Source organism: Haliotis cracherodii, unplaced genomic scaffold, assembly GCF_022045235.1.
Source record: "Haliotis cracherodii isolate W230 unplaced genomic scaffold, xgHalCrac1.p SCAF_1, whole genome shotgun sequence".
NCBI classification, from domain to species: Eukaryota; Metazoa; Mollusca; class Gastropoda; order Lepetellida; family Haliotidae; genus Haliotis; species Haliotis cracherodii.
In genome coordinates, this window is record NW_027266264.1 from 1,452,180 (window position 1) to 1,478,100 (window position 25,921).

A 25,921-nucleotide genomic window follows, 5' to 3' on the forward strand; every position below is an offset into this window, starting at 1 on the left:
GATTTGAGGTTTGTGTCACTACTAATTTGTACTAATGAACACCAAAACGATCAAAGTCATGTATTATTTAGAAAACCCCCCAGCTTATTAACAACCTATAAACTCTGGAAATACAATATTAAGGAGAGCGAACTATAAGATGGCACTTTACCAACAGTGTGTATTCTTGCAGGTTATGTTATACAATACCTCCGTAAGTCTTGACAAGTATTGGCAGACAATCAGACAATCCAGTGATTGACATCATGAGCATCGATCCACGCAATTGGGATACAATGACATGCATCAACCAAGTCAGCGAACCTGACCACCCGATCCCGATAGTCGCCTCTTATGGCAAGCACATGTTGCTGCTGATTTATTCTACCCCTAAATGTGATAGGACTTGCTGAACGTTTCATTACAAGCTCTGTATTACTGAATATTCAGAGATGGTGTGCCATTTTACGCCGGAGCCATCAATAGTCCAGCCGCGGCCTGTAAATAATCAAGTCGACTCTTACCACAAGCATGGTTGCATTCAGGTCAATTCTATCCCTGAATGTTCGCGGTCGGCTTACAGCCGAGAATTCTAACGTACGTTTGTTTTTGTTTGTTTGTTATGTAACGCCGCACTCAGCAATATTCCAGCTATATTGAGATCATGAGCAACGATCCACGCAATTGGAATAGGGTGACATGCATCAACCAAGTCAGCGAGCCTGACCACCCGATCCCATTAGTCGCCTCTTACGACAAGCATAGTCGCCTTTCAGGGCAAGAATGGGGTTCTGAATCAGAAGCGCTCGTATCGTAAATTCTCCAACATCATCAATATACAACATCTTGTGTTTCAAAGTCAAGCGGGGGATATTGGAATGAAGTTCGTCCGACCGTCCGTCCGGTTCACACAGCGGATACATTTTCTCAAAAACTGTTTGTCAGAGAAATGACATTTTACACACTGATGTTTTGGATCATGATCTCAAATGAGTTCGAAAATTGGTGTCATAAATTCATTTTTTACAGAATTATGGCCCTTGCTCCGTGCTTTTCAACTTCGTACATTCTGCGTAAAACGGGGATAAGTTTTCTCAGAAACAACTAAAGTCACATGAATAAAGTTTGCAAGCTTATCTAAAAGATACTTGTCAAGACAGAGTTCGAAAATTGGTCCTGTAAATTATTTGTTAACAAAGTTACGGCCCTTGACCCACCTTATATTACTTGGTGCAAAGTGTGTGCAATTGGGACAAGTTTTCTCCGACACTACTGAAGTTAACTATCTAAGGGACACTTATCAACACTGAGTTATTTTTGCTAGAGAAGAAACCTTATGTGTGTATTAATTTCACATTTAATCATTTTTTTATGATGGCATAAGGCGGCCTAAGTGCCTATCTCTTCTTAGGCTTTATTTGACATTTTTATATAGTATATATACTGAACAACAAAAGTTCCTGTGACATTGTTTAAGATTTAATGCATAGATATGTTTTTTACCAAATCTGAAACAATTTCGGTTTGCAACAGATGAAAGACTCATGCAAGTGTTCAAATGGTTTAATTTGCCATACTGACTTCAGAAAATGCGTGATTTCATAAAAAACATGAACATGCCAAAATGTCAATTTACAAATCAATAGTGTGTGTGTCCACCTCTGGTTGCGATGCAAGCAGCACATCTTCTTCTTATGGAATGGACCTGGTGTCGCACAAGTCCTTTGGGATATCTGTCCATATCTGAGGGAGCATGTTTCGAAGTTCCTGGAGTGTCTGTGGAACACGTGGTTGACGTCGATCCATCTCATCCCACATGTGCTCGATTGGTGAGAGATCAGGGGAGTGTGCCGGCCAGGGGATGACATTCACGTTGTTTTGTTGAAGGGAATCCTGAACAAGTCGAGTAACATTAGGCCTGCGCCATGACGACGCAAAAACGGTAGAACAACAGGGCCGATGATCTTGTCGTGGTAGCGCTGTCCATTGAGATTTCCCTCTACCACTATCAAACGGGTTCTCTGTAATCCCACCCCATACCACAACGCTGCCGCCCCCGAACCGATCTTCTTCCATGACACAATGATTGACGTAACGTTCACCTCGACGTCGGTACACTCGAATCCGTCCATCGCTCTGGCTGAGGTGAAAACGAGACTCGTCAGTGAATAGAACTTGTCTCCACTGCATGGCCGACCAGCGTAGACGCTGACTGAACCAATGTAGACGTGCTTGATGGTGGTTTCCTGTCAAAATGGGACATCTGGAGGGTCTTCTGGTGACAATCCCTGCACATCTGAGGCGACGACGTACGGTTTGTATAGATATTCGTCGAAGGCCAGGGATGCTTCTTGCAGTCACTGTTGCTGGCTGGAATCAATTTCGTAGGTTTGTTGTTCGAATCCAGTTGTCTTGTCGATTATTGGTTACGTATGGCCTGCCACTCCGAGGATGGTCTTTGACTGCATTCGTCTGTTGCCAACGTTGCCATAAACACCAAATGGTGTTTCTGTGGACGTTAAATTGGCTTGCAACATCACGTTGACTCGATACTGCTTCAAGCATACCAATGGCTCGCAGACGCTCATTTTCGGACAGGCGTGGCATTTCGTAATGATGAATAATTGCGTAATGTTGTTGTTTTTCTGAGTGGTTGTTGTCAGCACGATGCTAAACAATGCATATGGAATCACGTTAACATGCATGTTTTTATATCCATTCTTGGGTAGTGAAATGCATAGGCTTGCATAAAAGTCAACTTTTGCATGGAATGCATGCTTTTCTGTAGCAGTTGCGTTTTTGTGACTTGATTCCATACATGTCCTACAATATTGAAAACCAAACTTTATTTGTTTGAAAAAAACACTAAAATATTGGTGTCACAGGAAATTTTGTTGTTGGGACTATTTACCACAATGTGAACAAACAAAATTCTAATGTGCCTCATGTTGGGGTATAGTGATATGGATGTTTTCTTCTTGTTGGTTGGATAGGGGTAGATTGACAAAACTGCCAGTATCTCCACACCTTGCGAGTAATTTCCCTTTATGCTGGATATATATCTTCTTTGTAGAACAAGGGAGATAGTTCTATGAATATATCATTCGTGACCCACTGTGTTGTTCCGGGACAAGCCAAATAGTGACTTGTGTCCCTCTCGTGGCCATTTTTTTCAACTGGGTTCCGTTTAACTAACAGATTGGTCAATTCGTTACGTAAGGATTCACATATATATCGCTCCTCTCCCCAGGAAAGGTGCGAGGTGTGACGAATGACGGATATACAACTCCTTTATTACAATGACTGTGACGTTCGTGTGTAGATACTAACACTGTCATCAAGCAACTGATCACTTGCTACAACGATGCAATCATTGTTATAAAGAAGTTCTTTATCCATAGAACTATATCCCTCCAACAGCAGGTAGTCTATAAGGCACACATACTGAGACGTCTCAGTGTTTAACAGCAGTGATTTACAAGATGTATTGTGAAGTATTAGGCCAAAATAATATTAATATTCAGGCAGAACCATACACTACCCCGACACCATGGTTGCAAATCTGTTTTACACTTACCAATACAACACCAATTTTCTTGTGTAGTGTAACAAGTTGATTCTGCACCATTCAATTTACAATATTTCGATTCAGGATACATTTCCTGTTGTGAGTGAGCGAGTCTAATTTTACTCTGCTTTTAGCAATATTCCAACAATATCACAGCAGTGGACCCCTGAAATGGACTTTGTACTCACATAGGAAATCGAACCCAAGTCTTCATGAGTGGATGCTTCAACCACTAGGCTACCCCACAGCCCATTTTAGTTGTAGATTTAACATTCATAAACTCTTCCTCAATAGGTGCAAGAAGTGGCTTGACAATATATCATATGAATAAAAACGTCAGCATCTGCAGTTTAATATTAAACAGATGTACAGTTGCAACCTGTTCTCTCAAACCAAGCAGGACCGCCTCCCTGGTCTAGTGGTAGAGCGTCTGCCTGGATAGCAGAAGGTCCTGGGTTCGATCCCCGGCCGCGTGATACCAAAAGACATTAAAAACTGGTAATTATTGTGACCCTGTCTGGCGCTCGGCATTAAAGAGCTAAAACAAGGACTGGTTGGCTCGGAGTCTGGCAAGAACTGGTTGGCTCACACACACATACACGTGCATGCAGGTCTGTATAAGTGCAATAATCTTGGACGCGACGACGTTAAACCCCATTTCACCACACCTCACCAAACCTAGTGGACTGTGTTGCAACTTTGAGATGAAGGGACATTTAAGATAACCTGGCATGAACATTATAGACTGGGTGGTCAACGTATCGGTACCTTTGAGATATTGGGGTCAAGATAACAAGGTTTTACTGTATTATATATATACATCTGTTCAAAAAGTCTACTGTGGGCCATCCTCTGTTATCCAGGGAATCTCCATTCATGGATCAATGTGATCCAATCATCTCATCTAAGGGTAAGAATTAAGCTTGAAAGATTATTGTAAAAAGTTGGCATCCACAGTCTTGATTTCACAAACCCTAATCACATGTTTTTGATACAATAATTAAAATCCAAAGTAAAAATCGCGAACTTGAAACTGCATGAATAAATTAAATATAGTTAAAAATAGTTGAATGACACGTAAATCTTCAGATGTAATGGCACTATTATTAATATAATATTTCTCAAATACCGGAAAATATTCTTTAAACATGATCTTTCTCTGCCTTCTTGAAAAGACCTGATGCTGCAAAATTGCAATATGAGCTTTGGTGAGAAACATGTTAAAAATACAAAATTATGACTGTAGCTATGTCTTGCAATATGATTGGTTTCTCGATTTCAAGTACAGATCCACATCACAAAGGACATTTTGCATCTCTCTGAACCTGGCCGTGTCACAAGCTTTGTCTACTGGCAACCATTTATAGTCTGTGTGCTCTTCTGACAAGGTCACAGGGTCATCTGGCTTTTTCAACTCAGCAAGCCAGTACACAACCTTTTTGGGCTTCCCTCGTACATCATAGTTTAATGTTTTCTGATAGTCTTCATAAATGTTCATTTGGTCCTTTGCTAAACCTGCTTCCTCTGCTGTTTCTCGTAAGGCAGTTTCAAATTCTCCCTCTCCTGGGTCAACATGACCTGCAATTGTATCCATATAATTTAAAAAAGGGTAATCTCAACAGAAATGATGACAGCACATAACATTGTCTCAGGATCAGGCTGGCTACCAACTCTGGAGCAGAAGCTAAATCGACACCTGCTTTGTACATAAAATGCCACTCACAGCTTTAAACAAGAATTTTCATTGTCTAATACAGATACAGATAATTTGATCCCAACTCGATTACAGCTGGCCATTGACTTATCATTCGAACAGATGCTTAATCCCAAAGCAGGCAAACATTACCTGCTATTTCTGGGTTTTTTTGGTAAACAAACATTCTTACTGGTGGTTAAAACACTAGCACTTAAATTTAAGATCATGTGTTACTTTGTCTTTCAGCCTTTGCCACACGCTTGATGGCTTCCTCTTGAACCAACATAGAAAAAGATTACAGTATGTTTCCCCACATTCTATTTAAGGGTAGAAGGGTATATCTAGGTACTATTACTTAAATGGAGTGTTTTCTCCTATGCAAATTAACGTAGTCTTACCTCAATTTATTTTACCTGTCACAATCTCAGTTCTACCCAAAATACAAGAGATGAACGTGAGCATTGATAACGGCGGAATATGTTATTCATAACTAACCACTGAAATGAGAATATATAACATAGATTTCTACATAATACCTCATAACAACTTCTTATAACGTTTGTCATCCATTGGTAGGCTACCTTTAGGCGGTGTCCAGTGCCTGCTTCCATAAGATGCTTTCAGTAGTAAATATTGCACTTGATTTTCAAAACGTCTAAATATGATCAACCCCGCTGCAACAACAACATTAGATGCCATGTTCCCTATGCGTCCCAAACGGCTGCAACAGTTACTGATGTAAGAACAGGTAAGTCAAATCGACAACCTATAACTTCGAACATTGCGCTTCATTGGTGTAAATCTAAACCAACAACATTCGTCGCTGCACAGAGCTTTCAGTGACGCACCTGATATTTTCGTACAAAATGATAACATGTAGTGAAGTTTGTATTTCATTTTATAAAAAATAATATGTTGTTTTATTTGCAACTAATAAATAATTATAAAGATTTAAAAAAAAATTGAGACAACGTACTAAGTGTTGCTATAATATTGAAGATAATGCACATTGTATTATTAATATTTAAGATGAATGTTATTAGTCGTTGCAATACTAACATAAATGCAATAACAATTAATTATTTGTATTGTTTTTAGAATAATTTGGAGGATATCGTGTATTGGTTTGATGATTTCTCAGAATGAATGTCAAGTTTTGAATATAACCGTGGTTTCTATTAACATCTCACTAATACGTTATCACCATCGGCGCGGATTTCAAAATGGCGGATAAAGTTGTAAACAAACTAACAGTCGCGGTATCAGGCTGCAGTTTTAACTGTATTTTACGTTAGTGTGTTTTGGACATTAATAAAAGTTGGTGTGGCGTTCTTCTATGATGAATCGATGAGCCATTCTAAGACGTTCTTGTTGAATCGTGAAGCAAAGTGCGTGATATTTCTGCCCAATCGGTGAAGGCAAAAATAACAAGCCTAAACATGTATATGGCAGTAGATCACAACATACAGTTCGATCATTCATTGTGTATTGTTAACTTCCCGTGGAAGATGGCCGAGGAAACGTATGACACATAAGTTCCATAACATGGATACCCACAGAGATACACACAAAACCTAGAAAAAGGTGATTGTCCAAGCATTTCTAACTTCAGAATGTCAGTGCAGTCAATTATTTTGAGCTTTTATAACCAATTAAACTTTGGCACCACTCCAGTTCTGTCCTTACTTCATGTACAGGAAGTTGCCTCGAGTGATGTGTGTGTCATCCTTATTAATAACAACTGGCACTGAAGGCATGTTACAATGTCTTTTTGTTTTCTTTTTCCCATGATCATTGATCACAGTAGCATATACAATTATTCAATGTATTATCCTGTATTGTCATGGTGCCATGTAAAATATGACTAGTACATGCACTAAGTAGTACTTACACGTTTCTTGTAAGTTACCAAGTGATGTTTTTATACAAGGCACTATTGATTTGATGAAATATAAATATGACATGACATTTTAATATCTAGTTATTCTTGGATGTCAATAAATTAAGTGTGGGTAAAATTGGTCTGGACATCAAATTAAATACATTATTATTGTTTGCAGATTCCAAACTTTCAAGATCATAATGGGGACTTTATATGAGTGTCTACGGGAAGCAAGGCTGGAGAAATATTATCCAACTTTTCGTGCTAATGGAATAACACGTTCAGAAACTTTGTCAAGATTGAGTCTACATGACTGCACAGTCATGGGAATAACTTCTGTGGATGACAGACGTCGGATGACAGAACTTATCAACATAATAAAATCTGTTCATAATGCAAGTAGAACTCAAATCCCTAATCCACAGCCATCTAGTAATATGTCCCGGAAAACATCACAACCCAGGAAGGTGAGTAGAAGTCCCAATTCGGCAACAGGACAAAGTGGTGTATCTCGAGGCCTGGAAGCAACAAGAGACGTCACTGTGACAGACAGAACCCCAAACTTTTCTGCCGCCTCTTATGTTGATATGTTACAGTTACTGACAGAATCAAGTTCTGATGAATCTAGTGATGAAGCAGTTCAATCAGATGAACAGAACATTCCACGTCATGTAGCTAGACCTGGTCCAGTTTCCAAGCACTCTCGAGGACAGGTAGAGAGAGTCAAGCACACAGGGTATAACTATGGTGTGCCTAAAGGAACACCAAAGACTAAGACTAAACCAACATCATCCACATCATCGAGAGGTGTGGAGGATAAGATTCGTGTTTGTGTTAGAAAAAGACCTGTATCTCGCAGAGAGGAGAGATCTGGAGATGATGACATCCTACAGACGGAGGGGACAAATTCTGTCGTTGTAAATGAACCGAAGCAGGCTGTTGATCTCACAGCCTTCACTTTACAGGTAAGTGTTTGAATTTGTTTTCTCTCAAATATCCATAAACAAATTGTGAAATTTATTGAAGAAGTTATTTAATATGTGTGGAGCATGGTATTAACATGGTTTGCATGACGATGATTAGTGGTTAGTACGGTAGTAGCAGTAAGGATTCTGCCTGGAACATTCTGTTCCATCATTGGTCAACCTTAAGCAATGTATGAAGTTGATGGATTTCAAGTTGATCATGTTCATGATGTTTCATTGCATGTTTTATTTCAGTAGTACATGAAGATTATTCCTATGATTTTTGTTTCTGTTCCAGCATGAATTTTTCTTTGATGAAGTATTTGATGAAAACTGTTCAAATGAAGATGTTTATTTGCGAGCTGCAAGACCATTAATCAACAGTGTATTTAATAAGTAAGATAAATCTTGATATTTTTCATTATTTTCAAAGTAAACAAGAAATAATTCAGTTGATAACTTATGGGTAAATGAATGTTCTTCACACGTATATCTCATAATTCATGTTAATGCTGTGATTAAAGTCTTTTTGAAATATTACTGAAATACATCTACCTGTGTCCATCATGTCCTTGTGAAACACTTACGCCTTTCCAGGGTTCACATACATATATATAAGATATAAAGAATTGTTTTTTACTCTTTCTGTTCAGGTCCAACAATACATAATTTTTATTTCTAGTGTAATATTTATGATCTTTATGATACGAAAACACACAAGGGTAATAATCTCTAAATCATGACATTCTTGAAATAATCATAGTTTCAACCATAGTTTCATTCACTGAAGTAACTTTTGAAATTGCATAGGAATACAATGTCAGCCACCTCATTTATGATATGGTGTCAAATAACTGCATGTTTGTTTCCATAAGCACTCACACTTTAGGCAACACATTTTTCTGCCATGAAGACCTTTGACTGTTGCGTTAAACAACAAACAAACAAGGGAACAAAAAAACCATCACATTTTTGGAACATTAGACAGCACTTTGTTAAGAAAGCAGGTATTGCATTGATGTCTAGAGCTTATTATTACCATATTCAACATAATAAGTGCCCATGGTGCTCTCAAAATTAGAAATAGGGGGCTCTTATTTGAATTTTATTTTGGTAAAAAAAACAGAGTTGAAAGACCATAAATTTTGTGGTTTATGCTGACAGCCTGAAATGTTTACATACAACAGATATATTTTTCCAGAATTGAATTAAGGGTGCTTAACACACAGGTGCGTATTATACAGGAATAAATAAGCCTTGTGTACATTTATCAATTGGAAGGGATGCTAATTGGGATTGTTCACTAGCCTATATATTAGCAAATATCTCTGTGGGCGCTTATTACATCGAATAAGGTATTTCAATGTCATTTGCTGTTTATTGGTTTGAATAATCACATCAGAAACACCCATTCGTGACCAACTTGTGTTATTCCGGGACAAGCCGAATAGCGACTCGTGCCCCTCTCATGGCCATTTTTGCAACCGGGTTCCGTCTTAGCGTAAACGGGCATACCTAAAACAATTGTCAACTGGTTGCGTAATGGTTCACATATTATTTCCCCATGTATTATATATATTTCAGATGCAATTAAAGCACATTGGGACATGCTGAATTATACAGTATGATTGAACACATTTAACTGTGTCTTGGGTATATTTTAAGATGCAAGACATATGTAAAATCAAAAATTATTTTCGAGGGATTTTTTTAGGAAGAACCTAAAATCATACGCGCATTCTGATTGGTTTGTCGTATTTTCGCACATAGCATTCATCGATAGGGGGACGAATCTTCTTGCAGGTTACGGAAAGGGGCAAGTGGTGACGAATGCAGAAACACCATCCATCATATAAAAAGAAGTACCTACACATTTTAGCATTTTATAAATGCCTTGAATAAAATCTATTAGACCTAAATAAAATGTTCATTTTATCAAGAACATTATTAGCATGGTTAGGAAGAGAATTGTTAGATTACTTTGAACTTTGTATTGAAAATTTTCCTCATCCCTGGCTCTTGTGTTCCGTGCAGTGGTAGCGCCACCTGTTTTGCCTATGGGCAGACTGGGGCAGGCAAGACTCACACAATGATGGGGAATGACAACGTACCTGGATTATTCCTGCTGGCATCAAGGGACATATTCTCCATCATTGAGTCCAAGCAGTACGGGGAAGGCCTCCATGTCTGGGTCAGCTTCTTCGAGATCTATTGCGGCCAGCTCTTTGATCTCCTCAACAGAAGGAACAGGTAACAGTTTGTTTCATTGTCATCATGTGTAGGGAAGGTTTTTTGTCATGATAATCATTAAAATGTTGACCCAGAGTGTGATGTATGTCAGTTTTTTGTGCTGCAGTGTATTCTTATCACTATGTTTGATACTAATGGATACGTTTATTCTCAGGTTCTTTTGGCTTAAAAAATCAGTTTGTTTGACTTTTATACATTTTGACAGATCTAAATAATGGTGTTAGCGTAAATATTTGACCTTCTTTAGTTCTTTATCATGAACAGTTGATCACATTTATTTCTAGACTCCATGCACGGGAAGATGGCTCCCATAACGTGTGCATCGCAGGTCTGATGGAGACCGAAGTCAGCGAGGTAGCAGGGCTTGTCAAGGTGTGATACACATTTCCTACTTTGAACAATCCCATAATATGTGGTATATGTATATGCTTTCGATTCAATCTTCATCTGAATTGTCACCGATACTTTTTGAACGAGACATTTCCCATCCACAGATACTGTGATGGACAACTGTGTAAGGATCTATACGGAAACATTGCTGTACAACGTAATAAAGAAGTTGTCCATAAATTGTGTCTACTTTGTCATCCTCAACTTCTGAGAAATGCCTGTCTATCAAACAATTTTACATTGGGATGATCATAACTTAAATACTTTAACATAGGGTTATGACAGTCTTAGCATTGGGATGATCATAACTCCCATACTTTAACATAGGTTTATGACAGTCTTAGCGATGGGATGATCATAACTTAAATACTTTAACATAGGTTGATTTGTGGATCAAGTCCATTCCGGACATTGCAGTAAGTGACACATGAAACGGATTCATTGTCTCGGTGAAACTAGATAATGATGCTTTTTTTATGTATACATCCCAAACTATGTGTTGTTGTTGTTGAGTTACTTGCTGGTACTGGCAACTGACCAGAATGCAGCCTCCCTCTGATAGAAGCCATTTGTCATTGGTTCAAGTCCAATCTGGGCTGTCGGGTAGCCTAGTGGTTAAAGCGTACACTTGTGACGCCTACGACCCGTGTTCGATTCCCCACATTGGGTACAAAGTGTGAAGCCCATTTCTGGATTCCCCCGCCGTGATATTGCCCTGCTTATGATCTATTACTCTGTGCTGACTGCAGGTGCTGGACTACGGGAACTCGGTACGAAGTAAAGGTGCCACGGGCGTGAACCCAGACTCATCTCGCTCTCACGCCATTCTGCAGATGGAGATCCGAGACAACGACGATCACAGGGTTGGCAGGTCAGACTCAGAGTACAGCATATGCATCTTGCCATGGTTACACTAGAGTTTCATGTTGCAAGATGAGGCTGCCAGAATGTTGATGTGTCAAAATCATGTTTTGATTTGTTGTGAAGTTGACCAGTGTTGTGTGGATAGAAGGATACGTCTTGAAGCATGGTACATCAAGACGATCATGCTGTCTTTGCCAAATTGATTTTAGTCCACCAGCCCGACTTGGGTCTTCATCATTTTAAGTACATTTTACCATGATCATTATTTTAGTTTGTGATCTTTTATTTGCTATGATTACTAGACCAAACTAAATTTTCCTAGACTTTGACTTTGGACTAGTGGCTAATATCGTAGACTATCCATGTAACCATGGTAATGGAGACAGATATCAATTTGTCTTCATTTATAATGTTTATTTTCACAGCATTTTGTTAAATCATGTGTACCATCATGATAGTGCTTCTATTTATTGGGTTCTTATCTTTACTTCTATTTGCTAGTTTCTAACTTTTATTTTTTTCCATTAAAGGATCTCTTTCATTGACCTGGCAGGCAGTGAGCGTGCAGCCGATGTGACAGACACAGACAGACAGACTCGATTGGAGGGAGCCGAGATTAACCAGAGTCTGCTGGCTGTAAGTGTACAGACATCTGTGGAGACAGAGTCCTCTCTAGCCAGAAAGTGCTCTTGCGTTTAAATTATTGGTAGCCACTCTGGCCGGAAAATTATGTAGTGTATAAATTGTTGGTCACCTCTCAGGCCAGAAAGTGTTGTAGTGTGTAAATTATTGTCGTCTCTGGCCTCAAGCTGAAGGGAACACAGCTACAATGTGTGAAACCCGTTCTGGTGACCCTGCTGTGACACGTCATTCCAGAATCAAGACCTTCCTTGCACAGACAGGTTCTTGGCTGTGTTTGCATTGCATCATCTTTTTGACGTTTTCTATTCCATCTATCCTGCATGAGACTTCCCTTTGTTCAGATTATGGGTATTTTAACTCAGCACAGGGTAACAATGTCATGTTTGGTATTTATTTTCCAATTAATAATGAAGATATTTCTTTTCATAATAATGATTGACTGTGTGTCTCATATTGTAACAGCAACAGGATATTGAAAAAAAAGGGAAGAGAAGAAAAATAAATAGGAAATGTAACTACACCATTCTGTTTCAGTTGAAAGAATGCATCAGGTCAATTGACCAGTCAAGTCGCCATAAACCGTTCCGTCAGAGCAAGCTCACACATATCCTGAAGGACTCGTTTGTTGGCAACTCTCGGACCTGTATGATAGCCAACATCTCGCCGACAATGTCCGCCTGTGAGAATACGCTCAACACACTGCGATATGCAGACAGGTAACCCTGGCTTAGATACACATCGCTCCTCACTGTCAGTTACCAAGTCACTGAAACATTTCACCATTTTCACTTCTTGTGATTTTCGTTTACCTTTATATAATTTAATAGATTGTTTTGTTTATCTTGGAGTCTGTTGCATATTTCCATACTTACATTACAAAGATGTATTAGTTATAAATATTCATAATGACATTTTGTATGGATATTGTTTTATGGGGGATCTTCTTTGTGAAATAACAAACATTTTAGATTTTTCCTATGCATTTCTTCTTTCGTCTTTCGATCCTAGTGTGGAAAAATACTAGAACAAAGTTTCCAGCTTCAAAAAACTTTTCACCCAGACACATCCCAGCGTCACCATAGTCACCACCTATGGGTCATGCACCACTGCAATCCTGTGCGATACGATCCTAAGTGACCTGATCACCTGACATATCATGCCTCTTCATTCTCTCTCTCAGCACCACAAGTATTTGAGTTTAGAGAGAATTATTTTTTTAATGGACATTGGGAAACACTGGGATGGACATTGATACTCTTCACCAGTGGATCGATAGCATCCTAGGAACTCTTACCCTTGCGCCTCCAAGTCAATACACCTCTCCGGATGATCGTTTTTCAGATCAACTTCGTTACCCCTCGCCTTTGAATTACATTCAAATTGACAACGACCTGAACAATGTTATCAAGACACTTTGTCAGACTGACATCCCCATTGACAACGACCTGAACAACATTATCAAGACACTTTGTCAGATTGACATCCCCATTGACAACGACCTGAACAACATTATCAAGACACTTTGTCAGATTGACATCCCCATTGACAATGACCTGAACAACATTATCAAGACACTTTGTCAGATTGACATCTGGATTGACAATGACCTGAACAACATTATCAAGACACTTTGTCAGATTGACATCTGGATTGACAACGACCTGAACAGTGTTATCAAGACACTTTGTCAGATTGACATCCCCATTGACAATGACCTGAACAATGTTATCAAGACACTTTGTCAGATTGACATCCCCATTGACAACGACCTGAACAATGTTATCAAGACACTTTGTCAGATTGACATCCGGATTGACAACGACCTGAACCATGTTATCAAGACAATTTGTCAGATCGACATCCCCATTGACAATGACCTGAACAATGTTATCAAGACACTTTGTCAGATTGACATCCGGATTGACAACGACCTGAACAATGTTATCAAGACACTTTGTCAGATTGACATCCCCATTGACAACGACCTGAACAACATTATCAAGACACTTTGTCAGATTGACATCCCCATTGACAATGACCTGAACAACATTATCAAGACACTTTGTCAGATTGACATCCCCATTGACAATGACCTGAACAACATTATCAAGACACTTTGTCAGATTGACATCTGGATTGACAACGACCTGAACAATGTTATCAAGACACTTTGTCAGATTGACATCCCCATTGACAACGACCTGAACAATGTTATCAAGACACTTTGTCAGATTGACATCCCCATTGACAACGACCTGAACAATGTTATCAAGACACTTTGTCAGATTGACATCTGGATTGACAACGACCTGAACAATGTTATCAAGACACTTTGTCAGATCAACATCCGGATTGACAACGACCTGAACAATGTTATCAAGACACTTTGTCAGATCAACATTTGGATTGACAATGACATGCGACATAGCAATACCTCTCCAATACTCAGGTCGACTTTGGCCCCCAAGGATATATATCCTGACGTTTCACTGGCAGATTGACATCATTTACGAGATGTACCAATATTCAAGTCTCCAGTAGGCGGAAGACTTGGAGTTTTTGTAGAGAATTGGAAGATACTGGAAGACCCCTTTGTCACACAATTTGTCACGGCTGCTCCTCTTGAGTCAATACGCTGCCGGCCAACTTCCAGCCCTTCAAGACGCCATCAGGACGTGTGTCACAGGCATGCTATAGATTGTCTTCGTTCGCCCAGGTACCCGGGGGTTTTATATGCCAATTTTTCTGGCCCCGAAAAAAGGCTGCAACAAATTACAGAGTATTTTCTACATGAAGCTGCCACATTCATGAATGGTGTCCATCGCACTCCTTCTACGATCATCGGACCAGGAGACATCATGGTCAGTCTCGACTTGTAAGATGCTTTTCTTCACATACAAGTCCATTGGGAGCACTGCCATGACCTACTCTTCATATTCCAAGGCATTCATTACCAGTGGAAGGTGCTCAGGTTTGGAATTTCTATGACCCCGTGGATATTCACCTGTATTACGAAGCCAATCACATAATTCCTTCACCACCGACCAATCAGTGTCAGTGAGGCACCTAGAATTCAATCTGAAGTTACATCTTTACTTTATATGTTCTTTATGAAATTCTACCAAGTTTTAGGTTAAGATATATAATGGAGACAAATAGGATGACTGTACTGGGAAAGAAGCTCAAGGGTTTGACTCTGGCTACCTACCTAGCAGCCATTAACTCAGTCATTGCTAATACTATGGGTTCGAAGATTTCCACGGTAGCTGAATTGCATGCTCTCATTCTATCTTACAAACTGGCTGATCAGTCATTCTGTTTTTCGATGCCCTGCTTTGGATTTTGATGTTATTTTCTCTTTTTTTAGAGAACCAGATCTTCTATTCACAATCCCTTCACTCACCTTGATCTTGAATCCCGAGGACCGTGAAGACCTTCCCTTGTGCCTAGTTCCGGCTTAATGCATTTATCTAAAACCCCAGCAACTCTAGGGATGTTCTTGTAAGAGATTGTTCATCCTGTTATCCACTCGGGCGACAACAGAAGTTTCCAGAACTATGGTGTACTTTTGGGTACTACGCTCAGCTCTCCTCCAGGCAAACACCTTCACTGGGTTACCCCTTCCAATGGCCTCCAAGCTACACTAGACTCAGGCAGTTGCATCCACGATGGTGGTGCGAAGCAGTCCGATAGAGTCTTTGCTTCCTGTTACCTCTGACACATCTCCGTCACAAACATCCAAGGTCTGCACCAATTTGAACCACTGGTCTCTGCCCAGCAGTTGACGGCAGCCCATCAGTGCTGATAACGATACTATGGACCTACACTTGGCAGTATTGTGGGTCATGTCTTCTAAATACAGATATTAATATTGCAATCTTTATTCTCGTATTATTTTTAGTCGGGTTTCCCAGATTGGAGGGTTAACATTTTCGTCTGTGAGACTTTGGTCTTTAACATTGAAGATGCCATAAGGTTTCCCAAACCTCTATCCGCTTACCTCTGTCTCGTTCACATTATGTCTCAGTAACTGTTTGAAGACCCATGTGTGGGTGTTGTCTGTCGTTCCCTCTTCTTGTCTTAGCATGATTCATTCCACTGGTGTGACTGACAGCGTGAAAAGAGATGCATTTGAAGCCTGTCTTGTGTAGAACCAATTGGCGGGAGAAGGGGTACTTCACCTTTCTTCATATGCAGAATAGGTTTCCCTACTTCAAAGGTATGCGGTCATTCTATATTATTGAGGAACGTCCTGCATGAAGACACATAACACATGAGTCACCCGTTATCATGATAGATGTGTCCTAGTAAAGCAAAGGGGTTTATATCCCTTGCCTGAGTGATCACCCATTTATGCGTTCTTGTCTTTCCGACACTAAGCATCAACACTATCATGTGATTAAAGCATAGTTTAGCACCAACTTCCTCGTGTACAGAGATATGGTTGTAGTCTTGTTACAGGCTAGGGTATTCACCGTCCAACCCAGGGATAAATGCATAGTTTGAGAAAGGATAAGTTTAAAAATTTGAAGATTTTACAATAAATTTTATATTTATATACATATCCTTTCTCATACACTATATGCCCTCCCAACCATCCCTGCATTAGATTTACACCAACCTGTATGCTCTCGAAAAAAAATAAAAATAAAATGATCAGGTGATCAGGTCGCTTAGGGTCATATCACACAGGATTGCAATGGTGACCATTTGTCTAGCTGGTGACCAGGGTGATGCTGGGATGTGTTCGGGTGAAATGTTTTTTGAAGCTAGAAACTCTGTTCTAGGACGTTTCCTCACCAGCATTAAAAGAAGAAGGAAGAAATGCTTTGTTTGATATAGGATAAGTATATAATTATACAATTAAGTGTTTAGTTCTTACATTAAGTTAACAGACAGCTTGAAACAAAATCACAAAAGAACTGTTGTTTTCGTCATTGTTGTCAGTTGCTGTTATTGTGAATAACGTCAACTCAACCCCGATTGTAATCCCACGAGTAACAACAACTAACCTTGTTAAATTGTGTATTCAATGGAAAGGAAATCTGGCTTCATCCTGATGATAATTTTCAGGGTAAAGGAACTAAAGCGGGATGGTTCTCGAGGCACAACAAGCAGCCAGGCAGAGAACTTACTCATGAACATTCCAATATCGGTGCCCTCTGTCTTCCATCCATCCAACATCCTGTCCTGCTCGACTCCGATGCGACCAGTCACGCGACACACGGCTCAGCGACCCCCAGATGACAGCATGTTGGACCCAGCAGACTCCCCAGTCCGTGGACACTTTCAGCAGAAGAAAAATACCAAATCAAAAACACCCAACATTGCCCAAAGTTCGTCTGTGCCAAAACAGTCAGTTGCTGCAGCTCGTGATGCTTCTCCATCCAGGAGAAGGATCTCCAGGCCACCCCGAGACCCTTCGCCAGCCCGAGAACATGTCCTTAGACAGAACATTCCCCCTCCTCACTTGGTCCCCCCCCAACAAACCTCATCTCCGAGTGGGTCGGACAAAACAGACTCAGAATCTTGTAATATAACACTGCCACGGAACAACAATCTCCCTCAGCCAAACATTCCAGTTGCCCAGTCAACAGATACAGAGTTTGACTTCCCAACGTCAGATTTTAATGTGCCAGAAGAATTAAATGATCTCAATAAAACTGGAGAAAAGAAACAGGACCCCAGGAAACGTGTCGGAGAGACAGGTGATGGGGTAGACAAGCCCCAAGGTGCAGCTCAGGGAAATACTAAATCATCAGGTCGAATGCTTCCAGAGACTCCCATGGGAGGTAAAGTACAAAGACCTCAAAGCACTGACTCTGCACTGCAACAAGAGAGGGAGCCAGACCAAGGTCACCAGTTGACTAGACAGATCCCCAGAAGTAACTCGCCAGCAACCAGACGACCTCACTCTGCTGCAGCTGAGGCAGTAGGGAACATGCCACGACCCACCCCATCAGTGTCAGCGCCGGTGCCGTATGCTGCTGTTCCTATGATTACCCCTGTAGCGGAGAGTATTGAAGATGACCAATTGTTTGACAACCCTGGTCAAGGTGCAAGACAGCCTGTATTAAGATCCGACTCTGTGCCTATAGCAAGCCCTCAATCAAGGAATGGCTTAAGCAGGCTGAATGGTGGCAGCCAACTGAGTGTGATCCCTGCAGTGTTGCCCGCATCCAGCAGTGACCTCAGCTTCACCCAGAGGGCACCAGTGCGACCTCCAGCAGACATGGAGGGCATCCTTCTCACTCCCCGGGCTGTTGACGCCATGCCAGGCCGGCAGCTACCTGAACCCCACATCTTCGTGTCTGATGTCAGTGACATTCCTGAGCCCGAACCAGTCCCTCCACCTCCCAGCATTCCTCATCACCGAGACGAAAGTCAAAAATGCGCTTCCCCCAAACCCGATCTTCCGCCCAGATCATCTCAGTCCAGGGAGAGGCGGACGAGGCATGCCTCCCACTCCTCCCAGTCCAGTGATGACTCGTCCATGGAGGGAGTGAGGACGTCCCAGTCCGACTCGGCTCAAGGACCTTACAAGGTCAGGTCAAGGAGCAAAAGTAAAATGACTGATTTGAGAAAAGAAAAGAGTGACCCCATGATAGCTCTTCATATGCAGACGAAGAAACAAACTCTCCCCAACCCAGATGACTTCCACAAGTATCTGTCCCGAGGAAACACACCCAAGGTTGGGCAGACGTCGTCTAGTCCGATGTCAGTTCCGCTTTCCAAACTATCCTCTCCTGAAGCAGGTCCAAGCCAACCAGTCATGAACATCCTCAGCGAGTCCGACCAGACAGAGTTAAAGTCTGGACGAAGTAGTCCAGCGCACAGGATGACGAGCCAGGATTCACGAAGATCACCGGTCGCCTATGACAAACATGCTACTCGTGATTGTAAATCAAGTGTGAAGTCAAAGAGCAGAATGTCCGTGGCTGACTTGTTGAAGACGACGAATAGAGGGGAAAGAGCCAAGTCCCCAAAAGCATCAACCCCAACACACGGTGTCAGTTCCAATTACCAGAAACATGGGTCTCCACAGACCGTACATAGCGACAACACACGGTATAGCTCACAGACCGTACAGAGTGACAACTCACGGCATAGCTCACACACTGCCCACACCGACAATCGGCAGCACAACAAGGAAAATATCTCCATGTCCTCCAAGAGTGACTCGTCCCAGCAAAGTTCCTTAAACTCCGAGATCCTGGGCAAGAACACACAGACTACGACAGGGAGTTTTGTTGTGAGGAACAGCAATTCCCCGACGGGAGCCAAATCGTCTTGCTCTGTCATTGTAACAGAGAAGTTGACCGTGGGAGCCATCTTCTCCCCGATCCACCCTCAGCCTATCACCAGTCATGCCATCACCCAAAACGTCTCCCCTACCAGTCCGGGGCCCGAGGTGGTGCAGCCCAAACCTGTCACCCCCGTGTCGGCCCCACCGGTGTCAGCTTCAGTAGCAGGGTCTGTGGCGGGGTCCGTCGCCATGGAGAGAGAGAGCATCATCAGCCAGGGAATTCCACTGGATGACAGAAATGATCCAAGGTAAGCAACTGACTTTTTCACTATATTTGGTGCTGCAGTTATTCCACAGTCTTTTCACATAAGTGTGATTGGCAGCTTGAAATTAGTACCAAGCATGGCAGTTGAATGATTTCCTCCCTTTTAGCTCTTTAGTGAATCTTTTGTTCTGTTTAATGATTTACCGATACCGTGATAATATAGAGTCATACTATATATGGACAGACAGATGGGACTTGCTGTAACAATCAGATGATTTGTTCTTTCCAATTTGTGGGGGTGGGGGAATTTGTCATCTACTGATGACTCTTGTCTGATTTGTTTCCAGTTACATCAGTATGGTGGAACATCCATGTTTGTCAGAGTACTGCCAGTCTGTGTACATGTCGCTGTTCCCGTCATGTTGCTACTTCCATTGACAAGTTTATGTTGGACACGATAATAATAACAAATTTATAGAGCGCCTAATTAGGAGATAAACATACTGTGTTTCCAATTTAGAGCTAGGTTACCTGTAGATTTAACCACGCTAAATTGAATTTGGAACCGAACGCAACTGGGGTGAGTCCATTGTTTTGAGTGGGTTATCAATCTGCATTACGGAATCACCGACAACAGCCTGTGAACAAAATATGGCGCTGTGAACACTCAAGCAGTTTGTTTACACCCTGATATTTCACTCGAACAAATGACAGGCATTGAAAGCATATAAGCACGGCAGCTTGGTAAGCTAACATGAGGTGGGCATCCCTGAAGAAAACAAAGCAACTTTTGCAAGGCTTTCGCTCTACATCGCACATCACCATTATGACATCATATCGCTCATTGTGACACAAAAGATATGACGTCACAGTCGAATATAGAAAAGCGCCCAAATTCCAAGCTCTCTGTTGTCTCCAAAACATAAATACATTCTCTTTGTAGATTTCTATGTTGTTTTCTGCACGAAATGTATTGCCACACATCCTTTGAATATTGTAGTGACCGCATCTGTGCATTTTGTAACCTGTAATTGTAGATATAATCATTTAAACATGCCTACCGACAATGACTGAAAATAGTACTACTCTATGAATATTAGCTTCTGCGGTGATGCAGCCGTCAAACCCGCTGTTTCAATCAGAGGGGGTTTATTGTGATTTAATAGCCTTTGACTGACCAATCAGAATCAAGTAAATTTCAAATCAATGGTAGAATATCCATCAATAGGTGATCACTGGCACTGTATATATAAACATGTTAAAAGACAAATGCTTTGTGGAACAGATTGTTTTTTAGAAGGTTTTTTGTATGTGATCTGTGAATACCTGGGATCTACCTGTACTATACCTGTGATCAATCTGTAGCAACCGTTCCTTCTTTGCAGGAGCCGCCTCATCATGTCCCACGAAGACCAGCTGGCTTCAGTTACTTCCCTTTGTAAGCAGGAAATGAAACTACTGCTGAGTGCCAAGTCAGGACATCGGGTAAATATCTTCAACAACAAACTCTGTATAATCCAACCACCTGTACAGCAGTGATTTGTTCCCACTGTGGCAGCCACATGGGTATAGGTCCCATGTGTCTAACAGCAGACGATTGCGTGATGTCACAGTGAGGGGTTGATTGTGTGTCAGTGGATAGGCGCTCACAATATCAATCAGTGGATTGTCTGGTCCAGACTTATCATTTACTTGCCTCCCTGATATAGCTGGAATAGTGCTGAGAGTGCCATGATAGAACAAACCAATAACAAATACGTCACTGTACATGCAATACTTGATATCGGACTAAACTGGGGGCTTCTGTCACTGAAGTCCTTGTGTGTGGTTGTGTGCTAAGGCCAACTTTACTCCAGATGAGGCCAGGTTCTCTGTGTTTACGTCAAATCCTGTTTCAGAGTTTTGAAGACTATCTGAGGAAGCTGGGGGATATTCTGAGTCACAAGATGTCGGTGATGCAGCAGCTACAAAGCCAAATCTCTGGCTACTGCAGCGACCATGGGATTCAGCGGAGATCGGTCAGCCAGTCGTCCACCTCCACCATCCGATCCCACCAGCACCTGTAGCTGTCTCAGCCTCTGACATTTCACACCTCCCATAGTCCCAGAGTCCCATAGTCCCAGAGTCCCAGAGTCCCAGAGTCCCAGAGATAATGTGCACCTACAATTACGAGCGACCTCGGGACCTGTTCGACACGCTATGGTTGTGACGTTATTGTAAAAGAAAAAGAATTCCCCCAATCAAAGGGCTATGAGGACTGTGACCTCAGTAACTGGATTATCGTGATCAGTCAGTTTTAACCCAGTGTCCACAGTATCACAATCTCCTTCAATTCTGAACTGTTAACCTGATACAATGCCTCTTTGGGTGTAGAAACGACATGAAGTATAAACTATCCCAAATAATATACTGTGAATATGAAACATTTTGCGATCAGGAAAGTGCATTAGCTTCATGACAGATATTTTTGCAGATAAACAACAAACAAAAAAGGAACCAGGCATATTTTTTTATTCACTTCAACACACTGTCATCCTGCCAGTACGAGATTAAACTAATAATCCGTCACATACGGTTTCCTTAATAACACATTTTCACTCAGTGTCAGTAGTCAAATGAGGAAAGTTCCCTAACCGTCCACATCTGGTCAAGTTGCTTACATATGACTGAGTAGTCCAGACATACACCAGCCTTATAAAACTATGGTCAGATAGACACGCTACTCCAACCTTCCTTGTCAGCTACAACAACACATGCATCTATAGTTTAAAAAACACCAACTGACACTGAGTTACCATTTTATTACACTGCTCCCTACTTTATAAAAAATAACATGTAAAGTAGCTTTGATGTTTTGTAATCTCATCATCAGGGTGTCGCCAAACTTTCCTGATGCAGTTGAGGCTATTGTTAGCCACTTGTTATCATTTCATGGCTGAAGTCTTTCCAGGTACATTTACAGTAATGGCACAGTATTAGTTGTTCTTTTACAGACACAGGAATCAGCTATGTTGGTCTTGTAGCGAGATTGGCTGATCAGAAAGGCACATGACATGACCTATGGAGGTGGTTGCAAATTTTGACACAGAGAGATATCGTATCAGTGTAAAAGATCAAATTTTACAATGTTAGAGGTCCAACGAGGTCACATTAGCGCACAGATGAAGTTGGAGAAGTCAGTTTAGTTTAAAGGAGGTAGAGACTGGGATATTACACACTCATACATCTGTCAATGAAGGATTCTCCCAACACATTGAAACAATCTTACTTGGTGCTTCATTAACTGTGCCAAATTCATCTGATCTTGAGTTTGAATCTTGAGTTTGAATCCCAGATTCGCACAAATTCTTGGTTTGTTTTTGCCGTACCAGTGCATGTGGGTCTCACAGACTAGCATCACTTCAGGCTCTCCTTTTATAACTGAAATACTGTTGGAAGCAGCATTTAACCAAACACACTTACTTAATTTGAACGCTCCATCCAATGCCTTCATGTTCCTCATCCTTGTTCGTCATCAACATCCAGTACATCATGCCAGTCCTCGTCTCCACCAACCCCTCCATGTTGAACAAGTGTAACCATGGCAACACAGTTACTTGTCACCCTTCAGTATTAGAGATCTGTAGTTGTTTAGTGTCCTGCTGTTTACAAGTGCTTTCATCTGATGACGCCGTCTAGTATCCTTGGACTGTTATCTGCATGCTTGTCCTCTCGACGTGTTTATATGTCGAGTAATATTACCAGATTAGGCTTAAAAAAATAAAAGAATTGGTTCTCAGGAAAAGGCCTTGAAAATACAGTGCAGACGGGCGGTGTTTTTGTTGTCGTTGTTTCTAGTATGTACCGGGTAACCAAATAAACAGTTGTGTATTCAATAAACAGTTGTGTACAATCAATCTGAGAATTGACCTCCCTTCATAAATGTATTCCTTGATAAGTAAAGTCCTGGAATACAGTATTTGACTACCGTTGGATTTGGAATATTTAAGGTTTTTTGTTGTTTTTTTAAAAATGGAAATAAAAGGGATATGTGCAGGGAACATTAATATGATGATGCAGGCAGTGCCTGAGAACCAAGACTAATATTTCTTTTAGCTGTAGTTGTTACTTTGTCATTTTACAAAAACGTTTTGATATTTATATGATTTGCATCCATGGGTTATGCTAATACATGTGGGTATCCATGGACTATATAGATTTCTTGTGTTTCCCATGGACTATGTTGATATATATACGTATCCATGGACTTTCTACATTTGTTGTCTCATTGTTACACGTCATCAGGATTCCATCCATTACTGCTCCCCAGACAGCAGAGTCTGTCCTTGCTTCATACAGACTGGTCATATACAGGGCAACGTCCTGAGGTACTCTGTGTTGTGGGAAGACAGTGGTACCTTACCATCCCACGTGAAGAGCTGGGTTACTATTGGTCATCAGCAACCCATGCTTGTCTCTCCCTGTAAAAATCTGGGTTACGTCATTAAACAACAAACAAACTGTACCATCGTTTGACCCAGCTAATCAACAGACATAAAAGTTGTTTCTGTGGAAATGTCATAGTCTCTAACTCATGAGATAGCTGTCAACTGTTAGTTGCGAACACTCACCTTAGCTCAGGCAATTAAAGCCAAAAGTAGAACATAAAGTATGCCACATACGTCGGATGGGGACATTCCATTTTAAACAGTTTATCCCAGCTGAACTGTTACTGTTCCCTGTGATATTGACATCATTAAAATTGCAAGATTATAATTTAACTGATGCCTGGATATGTAGTTTCCACACACACACTTACACATACACAAGCAGTTTACATGTAGGTGTCCACACTAACAGGTTTCCACACTAACAGGGTTTCACTGTGGAGGTATCATGGCAGCCATCAGACCAATGGTTGATAGTTGTAGCATCGTAGTCAAACCCTGTCACCAAGGCTACAATGTAACAATAATGACAGTTCAAAGAGTTATCTCCCCTCCAATACTGAACATGAATACAGTTCCAATTGAGCGTTGTTTACTCAAGTTTGTGGAAGATGATACAAGTTGTTAATGATGAGATAATCTCCTGTAGTGACCTCCACTTGCAGGCCATGTGTTGCTGTGATGTCAGTGGTCAGTCTTGGTCTGGTTTGTTTGTAGTATGTAGACAGCTTTGCTAATCTGTGACAAATGGCAGCGTGTAAACTGTGATACTTGTACCCTACCAACCCATCGTGAAGCTGTTGACACCAATCACGGGTTTTACTTGCATATATTGTTTTGTACTGTTTATGTTATTGACAAGAACAGATTTAATCACATTAAGTTTTACCATGCTGTTAAATTATTGATTTTATCGGTGTCAAAATCTGTTTGTTTGGATTCATTTTGAATAATGTAATATGGAAGTATTGATTACAGCACATTTCTAAACACTGCTATATTTGGACCGAAGATTGTGATGTCACCTCTCGTTACCTGTAACAGTGAAACCAGGGACTCATCACAATGTCTGTAACATGATCACGACAACTAGCTTTGTTTGGAGGAACTCCTGAACTAATCTCTCAATGGTGTTCGTTTAGCTGAGTTAGTTTTACTGTGGCTGAGGGATGGGCAAATGTGTGGCCGGAAGCAGCAGAGATATTTCAACAATGCATTTAGTGGGCCGTGCTGATCTAGTGGCCAATGTCAGGACACAACTCCTTGTCGGAGCCCATGGTTGTGCACCACTTGTATGTCAAACAGTCCATCCATATTTATTTGATTTACAGTAGTTTTAATGTCTTTGCATATGATATTATAATCAAATGAATAAATTATTTTCTATAGAAGCCTTTGATGTTATTTTTGATGTCACTGATGTCATAAATGAAACAAGATTTCAAAATGCTACAAGAAGCTACTTACTCTCCCGGCAGAGTGAACAGTGGCATCTTCTGAAAACATAGCGAGAGATTGAATTGTGTTTAGCCTTCGTCAACAACATACCTGGGCCTCGTTCCTCAAAGCCATCTTAGCGCTAAGGTGATCGCAACTCCCATACTTTTACATTGACTTACGATAGTTGTAGCACTAAGATTGCTTTGTGGAACGGTGCTCAGGCCAGTGATGGTGATGAAGCATTCTCTGCGCTACTGATTTGAAGCACAATACTCGTAGCTCTACAATCACTTGCTTGAAAAAAGTT

The 25,921-nt window shown here is 41.0% G+C and overlaps 1 protein-coding gene across 2 annotated transcripts; it reads left to right on the forward strand.

Annotated features, from left to right (window-relative positions):
* On the forward strand, window positions 1-25,476 carry LOC139471230 (uncharacterized). 2 transcript variants are annotated; one of them, XM_071253533.1, is made up of 11 exons: window positions 1-8; window positions 7,304-8,090; window positions 8,389-8,486; window positions 10,125-10,340; window positions 10,625-10,712; window positions 11,480-11,601; window positions 12,125-12,230; window positions 12,771-12,952; window positions 17,310-19,790; window positions 21,133-21,232; window positions 21,646-25,476. In XM_071253533.1, exons 2-11 carry the CDS (start codon window positions 7,326-7,328, stop codon window positions 21,811-21,813), a joined length of 4,326 nt encoding a protein of 1,441 aa, XP_071109634.1. In that variant the 5' UTR covers window positions 1-8; window positions 7,304-7,325; the 3' UTR covers window positions 21,814-25,476. The 2 variants fall into 2 exon arrangements, with proteins under 2 accessions (XP_071109634.1, XP_071109625.1); XM_071253524.1 differs by lacking the exon at window positions 1-8 and adding an exon at window positions 6,669-6,827.
* Window positions 25,477-25,921: the final 445 nt, after the last annotated feature.

Excerpts from the sequence above, each read along its gene's own strand:
- LOC139471230 (XM_071253533.1), top strand. The coding sequence starts at position 7,326 with ATGGGGACTTTATATGAGTGTCTACGGGAAGCAAGGCTGGAGAAATAT. Across the intron at positions 8,487-10,124 it reads ATCAACAGTGTATTTAATAA|TGGTAGCGCCACCTGTTTTG; the intron begins GTAAGATAAATC and ends TGTTCCGTGCAG. Across the intron at positions 21,233-21,645 it reads GTGCCAAGTCAGGACATCGG|AGTTTTGAAGACTATCTGAG; the intron begins GTAAATATCTTC and ends ATCCTGTTTCAG.